Source organism: Gambusia affinis, linkage group LG06 (genome assembly GCF_019740435.1).
Source record: "Gambusia affinis linkage group LG06, SWU_Gaff_1.0, whole genome shotgun sequence".
NCBI classification, from domain to species: Eukaryota; Metazoa; Chordata; class Actinopteri; order Cyprinodontiformes; family Poeciliidae; genus Gambusia; species Gambusia affinis.
The window spans coordinates 1504354-1514260 of NC_057873.1; the positions used below are offsets into that span (position 1 = coordinate 1504354).

Here is a 9907-nt window from a genome sequence, read left to right on the forward strand (position 1 = left end):
CGGGTGAGCAGCTTCAGTCGGACCCAAACGACCAGGAGAGACTCAGGAACTCCAGAACTGAGCCCAGTTTAAATGAAAAAACCTTTGAGCCTGCAGTTTCCCTGACGGCCAGCAGGTGGCAGCATTCTCTGTGGAACCAGCAGCTGAGGTCTGATTCTATTTGGATCTGCAGGAGGCCCAGCAGCTGGATCCTTCCAGGGAACAACCCGGACAACATCAGCCGCTGCAGGGTCTGCATGAAGATCATGCAGATGTGACCTCTGACCTCTGACCTCTGAGGGTCAGAGGACAGGTCGGTCCAACAGCACATCTGTCCCCCAGGACTCCTGTCCTCTGAGGCAGTCAGACATGAGCAGAACCAGAACTGTTTTTGGTGCCGCTGCGGTGCCGTTTGGTTCTGAGCAGGAAGACGTCGCGTTGCCAGGTTGGTGACGACCCACAGCTGGTTCACAAAGTCCTATTGGGTTTGTGTCATGTTTCTTATCAGCAACTTTTATCAGCAACTTTTAATGTGAGACCTAATCTGGAAAAACTTCAGGGTGAGAGTTGAGCTTAAGAAGAGGCAGCAGAGAGCAGCCTGAAGCTAACAGCATCGGCCAATCAGAGAGCAGCCTGAAGCTAACAGCATCAGCCAATCAGAGAGCAGCCTGAAGCTAACAGCATCGGCCAATCAGAGAGCAGCCTGAAGCTAACAGCATCAGCCAATCAGAGAGCAGCCTGAAGCTAACAGCATCAGCCAATCAGAGAGCGGCCTGAAGCTAACAGCATCAGCCAATCAGAGAGCGGCCTGAAGCTAACAGCATCAGCCAATCAGAGAGCAGCCTGAAGCTAACAGCATCGGCCAATCAGAGAGCAGCCTGAAGCTAACAGCATCGGCCAATCAGAGAGCAGCCTGAAGCTAACAGCATCAGCCAATCAGAGAGCAGCCTGAAGCTAACAGCATCAGCCAATCAGAGAGCAGCCTGAAGCTAACAGCATCAGCCAATCAGAGCCCGCCTGATTGCAGCCTCTGATTGGCCTAAAGTCACAAATTGGTTGAAGATTTTTGGACTTCCTGGGTCTCTGACAGAAATTCCAGGCCCAGAGCATCATGCTGCCACCACCATGTCTCACCGTTTTCTGAGTTTTACAGCTGTTTTGATATTTTTATGGAAACTTTTCCAGACTAAAGCTTCGTTCACACAGCAGGTTAAGATTTTTTTGTTTTGCTGAAATCAGATTTTTTTTTCTGTTGTTCATTTTACTAATTAAATGCGATTAAATCAGATTTCTGGTTGAACGGCCTCCAACCTAAAAGAACAACGTAGCTGCTACCCCGCAGCGCTCTGTGTTCGGCACTAAACATGGCTGCCGCCATGTATGGAAGGTTCTTAAAGAGACAGTATCATATAAAATCAAAATGTTTTTATCTTTGTCATGTTGTAATTTTATTCCCTCATGAAAAACAAACCTGCAGTGTTGCTTTGATTCTTTCATGATTGAGAAATCTCCATGGCAACCATTCAGCTACAGAACACCTGGATGGACCTAGCTCCGCCTCTGAGACACAGCTCCTCCCCCACTCAGCTCCTCCAGACTAGCCAACAGCATTTAGCAAACAGCTTGTGGAACTGCAGAGCTGCTACGTTAAAAACGTTAAAGGGTTAATAGAGGAGCCATGTTGGGTCGACATCCTGGAGGCGGAGCTTCAGAAAGAGCAGGAGCTTCTTAAAGAGACAGAGACAGTTCTGAATGCTTTCATTTCCAGGCATTGTTTGCGTCCAGATTCACCGTCTGGCTTCTTCTGCTGCTGAATTATGATGCGTCTCGTGGCAACGATGGAAAAGTCGGATAAAATGTGACACAACTTTAGAAAACTACCAGAGACGATTGAATTCCACATATAGATGAGGAAGAGATCGGATTTTAGTGAGAGCGAAAAGACGGAAAGTCTGATATGATTGCAGTCCCTGCTGTGTGAACGCAGCTTTAATTAACGCAGCTTTAATTAACGCAGCTTTAATTAACGCAGCTTTAATTAACGCAGCTTTAATTAACGCAGCTTTAATTAACGCAGCTTTAATTAACGCAGCTTTAATTAACGCAGCACCTTGTTGGTGTTTTCTGCCGACTTCATGTTGTCATTGAGGTTTTATTCAGGTTAAGACTTTAAAATGGTGAAATGTTGCGTTCTACAGTTCAGTGAGGTTTCTCTGATGTAACCAAACATTTTCAATAACAAACCTTGACATCATGCTCACATCTGATTGGTTGAGAGGACAGGAAGTCTGCAAACTGAGGTCTGCAGTTGGACGATATGAAATGTGCTGTGGGATTCATTACATTTTTATTATTATTGTTATTGTTGCCAGTGTCACATATTCACTCACAGTGGCTGTTAAAACTGTAGATAAATCCATAAATATGTTTGAATCAGATGGTATGTTATGTTTAAATATGTTGTTGTTTAATCATCTAAGCAGAAATGAACCCAAAGCCTGGATGATATTTATGGACTCAACATGAAAACCTGGAGCTGTTTTCTCCTGCAGACGGTGACATTTCTGTAAAACTGATTTGTTGTTTCTGAGGTTTTAAATCCAACTGTTAAATATCATCTTTAAAGATGGCTGACCTCAGCGTGACGCTCTCATTCGGTCCAGAATGGTTCATGGTTCTGATAATGTATGGAGGAATTTTACTGCCATAAGCTGACAGCAGACATTTTCAGTCTGAAAGCAGGATTTCATTTCTTTGCACTCAAAACTTCTGTCCACACAGATCAACTCTCCAGTTGTAAACCTCGCTGCTCGCTCTCAAAACAAAGAAGTACTGTTGCCTAGCAACGTCTCAGCCAATAGAGCGAAAGGCGGTGGGAGCCGCCTCGGGCTGCGTTTGTTTTCCTCTAGTGGCTGTTCTCCATCTATAGATAGGAAGAATCCATTTGGTAGATATTAAACCCATCAGAAAATCACGGAGCGCTCCGGGGGACAAAGGAAAAATGTTGCTTTTGCGTGTGGGCGTGGCGTCTTCAGGTATGAATTGAAGGTTGCCGACGGTGAGCAGGGCGGTCAGTGCTTGGACAGTTTGATCATCAAAATGAAATAAATCAATAATTGTGACAGAACAAAGTGGTTTGGAGTTGATTGATAAACGGATTGTTGATTGTTGATTGACCCAGTTCAGCGCTCTGCCACCATTAGTTTGTCGTGTTTTTAATAATAAAATGTGTTTATTATTATTACGTCTTTGGTGCAAAAAACTGATTTATTCACTGCATGTTTATGTGTGTAAAGGCTGAGATGGATCTGAACATGAAAACGGCTTTAAACAGAAACAATCAAAACTGTCAGATGATTTATTACATAATAACTCAGAAATAGTCCAAATTAGGATGTAGTTTTATTTCTTTCCTACTAAAGAACATTTCTGTTTATATCGTAGGTTTGTGGTGCCTTTCTATCCTAAAGAGAGAGATATAAAACGTCAGATATTTTATAGAGAGATATTAACATTCATGGAAAAACCTCACATAACCTGGTATTAAAGCAGAAAGTACAGCGGTCTGTAAGAACGGCTTACAGGATTCAATTATGCCACATGAACTGATCAGTACAGTATTATGAGGGATCCAAACTCCTGGAAAAAAAATCAGCAGCTATTCTTCTGAAAAATGCCGCGACTTTTTAAAGTGTGAAAGCTAAACCCCGCCCCCTGCAGAGACTCGGCTGAGTGAGGCGATGAGCGAGGGATGGGGCGTGGCATCACCACTTTGTCACTAAGTTTATCAATTTTTCACTAATTATAAATTTAGCATCTCTTATTCTGTGTTGTTGTAGACTTTTGTGGCTCTGCAGCCCATCTGTCCTGAGCAGCTAAAGCTAATAGCAGCTATTAGCTTCTGCTGTTTCCTCAGCGTTCAGCCCGTCTGAGGCAAACATTCAACACCAAACCTTCACCAACAGTCAGAGCAGAGCGGACTCATTTGTGAACACATTGCAATTAAATCACACATATGTAAAGCTGAGTAACGTTACCCATCAACGCTCGCCAGTTGCCACGGCAACCATTGCTACTTCAAATTCTGACAGAAAATATTTGAAAGAGAGCAGAAGTTTAGAGAGCAAAGATTAAATTCTGCTTGCAAACTGAAAATGTGTGTTCTTGACTTATGGCAGTAAAATTCCCCCATAATTATCTGATGGATCTGCTGGTCTGTCAGAGTTTTCTGCGTTTTCTCCTCCAGTCTCATCGTCTTTCTGTTGGTTCAGTTCATCCTCATGTAAATGTGTTTTTCTTGTTTCTCTTTGATTTATTAAAATTTCTCCTTCAATCGTCGTCTATGATGAATGTACCTTGTCTACTTTTTTTCCACTTGAGAAATTATATCCATGCTTAAAATTAAATTTATTATATAAATTAGTTTTATCTGCTGTGGTTCTGAGTCAAACCAACCTGTTCCCCTCCTGGCCTGTGGGGGCGCTGCACCAACACCACTGAAGGAAACCACACAAAAACCTCTGAAGACACTGAGAGCAACTTCCTGTTTCACCAGATGGAAACAAGATGGAGGCATCAGATTTTAGTGTTGGAGGATTTCTCTTTAGTCTTTGGCTGAAGACCAGGAGACATTTCTGCTGCTAGCGCTAGGCTAGCAGGTTAGCTTTGGTTGGATTTACCCAGAATGCCCTGCGCTGTAGTTCACTTCCTGCTTTTGGAGCGGTCTCTGGTCCACTTGGTGTTCACATTCAAACCAACCAGAGTTCACTTCAACCGAACCCAGACGAGCTTTGGAGGACCAGAGGTCAGAGGTCGATTAGCGTTCAACCTCAGCAACTGGACCCGACTTTATGGGCAAACAGACTGCAGTTCGTGTAAAGAGAGTAAACAGGGCTGGTGGAAATGAATCTTCAGTGTAAGAAGTTTTGGCTTGCAGCATTCAGTCCTCCTGACCAGCAAGGGGCGACAGTGGAGAGGAAAAACTCCCCTTTAAGAGGAAGAAACCTGCAGCAGAACCAGAACCAGGATGTTTAACAATAACACCTTTTATTTATTTTTACTTCAAGGTCACCTTACATTATTCAACACAAAAGACGCAAAATTGAAATACATGATAAAAAGTAAAGTACAAAATGACTAAAAGACCTTAAAAAATGAGCCACTCACCGGAGGCAATGAAGTATGAATGGATGAATGAATGGATGAATGAATGGATGAATGGATGAATGGTTTGAGAAAACCGAAGTGGTAGGAAATGCAACATGGCCGTTCAGGCTGCGATTTGAAAACTACCGGATCAGACATGGTTCCACATCTGGAAGTGGAACAGATCTGATGTTTTTGGGGTGAAATCATTGGAATCGGATTTCTGTGATTCCAGGGGGAAGTCGGTGCAGATCGCCTGTTGACGTAGCCTAATGCTAGCTGAACGCGGAGCCATTTCTGGTCATTCTGAGCCGGTTTCACACTCGTCTGCCTCACCGTGCGCCGGACGTGGAGCGTCTTTACTGTCACACGAAGATGAAACCAGTTTGATTTCTGGACGCCCCTCCTCTGGGTATCGCCCTGTTGACGCCACCATAAACCAAACCCACCGGTTTTGAAACGTCCGATCTGGACGGGATGTTTCTGATTTCTGACATTCTGACAGAAAACCTCCTGCAGGTCGTTCCTCAGCTTCATCTTCTGTTTTATCGAGGAGAATTTGAAACTTGCTGTCAGCGTTTCGTTCTGCTTCTCTTCACAGCAAATTAAACTTAACGCTTTATTATTTGAATAATCTGCATGTTGGAGTGACTCAGAGTCTGAAACATCTTACGCATCACAGTGAGGAGCGATGATGTCATCACTCTCCCATCAAGCCCCCATGTCTGGGGGTGTGTGTGTGTGGGTGTGTGTGTGTGTGTTGATGCCAGCGGGTCCCTAGTGACGGCAGCTCACTGCTAATGTGTCGCCACGGCAACCACCTGCTGTTAATGTGCTGTTTATTAGCAGAGACGATGAAGACGCTGAAGATGGAAATGTTTGACGACTTTACGATCTCTGGCTGGAATCTGTTCATTCATCGATCAATGAACAATAAAATCTGTTTTACTTTCAAACAAAAAGTTTTTTAAAATCAGACTCAATAAGGAGAAGATTTAGATCACAAATCCGTTTCAAATCAAACCTACAGAAAAGTTTAGCTTAGCGAGTTGTCAGCCGTAACAAATCTAAAAATCATTTTCATTTGGAATAGATGCAGTTGAACTGAGTTCATTTTCTGAATCGTTGCAGAACTGAAAGTCTGGCAGATTTGCTGGTCCAGTTGCCGACCACGCATATGCTGGACATGAACCGTTTAGATTTTAACCAACATCAAGCGTCTGTCATTCGGACAGAAATGATCTGAGTGGATATTCTTTGAACCACATGATGTGATCTATGAAGAGCTGGTAACTGCTCATAAAGTTTTCACAAGGAAAATCTGAAAAGTGTGGCATGCATCAGCAGGAAACCTGTCTGAGTCGGAACGCTGCAGGTTTGTTGAACATCTCCAAACTTTGTAAAACGGCTCAACCTCAGACTGGATGGATGGTTTTCAGGTTTTACCACAGAGTTCGGTTGGATTAAGACCCGGACTTTGACTAGGCCATTCTAACCCATGAATCTGCTTTGATCTAAACCATCCGTTGTTTTCCTGTCAACTCAGACCAGCTTCCCTGATCCTGCTGGATAAACTTATCCCCACAGCATGATGGTGCCACTACCTTTATTTAAACAAAGGAGAGGGCGATGCTAACTGTTAGCCGACAGAGAAAACCTGCTGCATGATGAACTGCAAGCAGGACTGAAGCTTTAACTCGATAATCAGCTGGTTTCTCATGAAAATCAAGAAAAAACTGATGGATTTCCTCCAACAAGTTTATTCTTATTTTGTTGCAGAAAAATAAAGTTTCTTGGCAACAGTTACTTTATTTAATTTGATTGACAACATCTGGTGAGGGACGTTTAAGCAGTAGCCTAAATATTTAGCTCTGTATTAAGCTGATCTCCAAACTAAATATTTAATTAGCTCTCGGTTTGGTACATTTAATGTTGCAAACTAAATGTTTATTTTGGAATAACATATTTAGATTAACACAACATTTTTGCTTGATAAACTTTAGGCTTCAGACTAAATATTTAACTGACTGACTTAAAAGTAACATTTTAACAACTATAGACAAATGAATGAATGAATGAATGAATGACAGTGTAAATACAGTATGACACTGTAAAATGATTTGCTTCCTGACTGAATAAACTCCATTATTTCTGCTAACTGGTGGCGGCAGCTTTCCAGTCCAGGATCCCAGTTCCAGTTGGATCCCAGTTCCAGTTGGATCCTGAACCAGTCCTCGTCTCGCCGCCTCACTCTGAGCCTCGTTCGTTGAACCTTTCATTCCATGTAAAGTCTGTTGTGTTTTGAAGTGTGTGGTTGATGTGAATGTGGTTGTTTGTCACGTCGGTGAGGCGGTGAGTCCTGATCCGGCGGCGCTGCAGCAGGAAGTGTGGGATTCCCTGATGTCACTTCCAGCAGAAGTTTTGTGGCCTGGAAGCCTTTGAAGTGTGTGTGTGTGTGTGTGTGTGCGTGTGTGTGTGTGTGGGTGTGTGTGTGTGTGTGTGTGTGTGTGTGTGTGTGTGTGTGGAGTGGGCGGCTCTCCGCCGTGTTTAATGGAGATATCAGTGAGTGCTAATGAAGTCTGCTAATCCTCTGAACGCTCCGTTAATCCCCCCCACATTCTGCCGTTGTCTTTGAGCGCCGCGGCGGCTGATAGCTTTTCTGCTTTTATTGTCTAATTTAAGGAGGATGAGGACTAATGGACTTCTGTTTAACTTTAACTCGGCGTTCCTTCATCGCCCTGCAGCTGCCAATCAGCCGCACCGAGTCATGTGACCCTCAGGGGGGGAGCAGGCCGCATAAGAGCAGCAGCAGCAGAACCAGCAGCTCAGAACCAGAGCCAGCACCAGGACCAGCAGGAGAAACCCGACCAGAACCCAGTAGGACCTCTTCCTCCTCCTCCTCTTCCTCAGCTCTTCCTCTCTCACCTCCTTCTTCTTCTCCTGTTTCTGCAGGTATGCATCACGCTCGCTGTCCCACCATCTTGGTCCTCGCCGCGCTGGCCGCGCTCAGTCTGGGCGTTTCGTCTCAGGCTGACAGAGACCAGGACCCCTACCAGAACCAGAACCTGGACCTGGACCTGGAGCTGCGTCACCACCGGCTGCTGCAGCGAGCCCGCAGCGCCGGACTGCTCTCGCAGGTAAAACCGACCTCTGGCTTCACCTTTGACCTCAGGGTGAGAATCAGCTCAGTTTTTATAAAACTAGGGACGTTTTCCTGGACCGGAACCAGGTCCTGGCACTGGTTCCAGTTCCTGTAAATTACTGGTTTCAGCTGCTTCTTTCCCACCAATCAGATTAAGGAAACCAGTGGAGCTTCTGATTGGCTGGTTGTGTTTGAACTGAACTTCCTGTTAGAAATCTGAACCTCTAAGTATTTGAATCCAGATTAATTTTTTCCCCCCACCAGGGGGTCTTTTGTGGCTCTAGTGTCTATATGACAGCAGGCTGACAGGAAAGGAGGAGAGAGAGGGGGGGAGACATGCGGCAAATGTCACCGGGTCGGGGAATCGAACCCGCGACGACCATTTGAATCCAGATTTAAATTTGCCTTAAAGGACCGAGAAGCGAACCCTGAGGAACTCCAGATCCAATCAGTTTAAATTCCTGCTATGTTCAAAACTAATTTGGTTGGTGGAACCTGGACTGACTGTGAATTTAGATTTATTTTCATAAGCTGTACGATGTTTATTGATGAAAATGAATATTTCAGATTTATGAATAAATCTGTTTCTGAATCTTCCATCACCTGCAGCAGTTTGATGGAAGAGATTAAAAAGTTTCATCTGAGATGCAAAACATCTGATTTATGACAGATTTCAATGAGTAGCTAAATATAAACAATATTTCAAAACGGTTTCACATGTTTGCTCTGATGCCTGAAAGGTTGAAATGTTTCTGTTTGGTTTTTTTACATTTTTGAAACTTGAATAGAAATAATTTCCCACTTTGTTTGGACGTAAAGTTCTGGTCCAGTCAGTTGGTCAGAACCAGACGTCAAATATTCCCCAAATTATTTCAGTCCAGTTCGATCTGACCAGTCAGTCTGCAGCTGACCATGTGGTTCTGGTTCTGTCTGGTTCTGCAGGACTGGTCCAAGCGGGCCGTGGAGGACCTGCTGGCCCAGATGTCGAGGTCAGAGGTCGAGGCCCAGCAGGACGGTCCGGAGGCGGCTTCCAGAGGAACCGGCTCCAGACTGAACCTGGAGCGGTCCGTCGAAACCACCGCCCGCGAACGCAAAGCCGGCTGCAAGAACTTCTACTGGAAGGGCCTGACTTCCTGTTGAGGCAGGAAACAGGTAACTGACTTCCTGTTGAGGCAGGAAGCAGGTAACTGACTTCCTGTTGAGGCAGGAAGCAGGTAACTGACTTCCTGTTGAGGCAGGAAGCAGGTAACTGACTTCCTGTTGAAGCCACGCTAACATCCTGTGAGCCATGTTTCTAACTGGTTCCTGTTCCTGTGTTCCCAGCTGAGGCCACACCCCTCTGGAACCAAACGACCAATCACCTGCAGGAACAGCTGAACCGACCAATCAGCAGTCTTGCCAGAGTAATTATTGTAATTGTCCAATAAAGAACGAACTCAATCACTTTGGTGGCTCCACCTCTTTTAATCTGAACCAAAGACCAGGTCAAAGGTCAGAGGGGCATCAGGTTTTCCAAGCACAGAATCATTTTATGGAATTATCAGTGAACTCTGCTGACTCCCGTTATTATAAGAATGTTTTATATATCAAATGTGACTTAAAGAAATTTAATGTTGTAATTTAGGTCTTTGAAAATGGGTC

General features: G+C 44.4%; 2 protein-coding genes across 3 annotated transcripts in view; both read left to right on the forward strand.

The window, feature by feature from the left end:
- col4a3 (collagen, type IV, alpha 3) overlaps positions 1-4325 on the forward strand; it is a 29944-nt gene extending 25619 nt beyond the window's left edge. The window contains exon 52 of the mRNA XM_044119827.1: positions 173-4325. Coding sequence (XP_043975762.1) covers positions 173-257 — 85 coding nt within the window. The 3' untranslated portion in view covers positions 258-4325. The remainder of the gene's footprint in view (positions 1-172) is intronic.
- Positions 4326-4708: 383 nt separating this feature from the next.
- sst1.2 (somatostatin 1, tandem duplicate 2) lies at positions 4709-9706 on the forward strand. 2 transcript variants are annotated; one of them, XR_006370868.1, is made up of 4 exons: positions 4709-8001; positions 8077-8261; positions 9209-9511; positions 9590-9706. XR_006370868.1 is itself a non-coding variant. In XM_044119835.1 (4 exons), the coding sequence occupies exons 1-3, from the start codon at positions 7821-7823 to the stop codon at positions 9404-9406; spliced, it is 564 nt and encodes a 187-aa protein (XP_043975770.1). In that variant the 5' UTR covers positions 4714-7820; the 3' UTR covers positions 9407-9418; positions 9590-9706. The 2 variants fall into 2 exon arrangements, 1 of the variants encoding a protein (XP_043975770.1); XM_044119835.1 differs by having other exon boundaries at positions 4714-8001; positions 9209-9418.
- Positions 9707-9907: the final 201 nt, after the last annotated feature.

Excerpts from the sequence above, each read along its gene's own strand:
- sst1.2 (XM_044119835.1), top strand. The coding sequence starts at position 7,821 with ATGGACTTCTGTTTAACTTTAACTCGGCGTTCCTTCATCGCCCTGCAG. Across the intron at positions 8,002-8,076 it reads AGAAACCCGACCAGAACCCA|GTATGCATCACGCTCGCTGT; the intron begins GTAGGACCTCTT and ends CTGTTTCTGCAG. Across the intron at positions 8,262-9,208 it reads GCGCCGGACTGCTCTCGCAG|GACTGGTCCAAGCGGGCCGT; the intron begins GTAAAACCGACC and ends CTGGTTCTGCAG.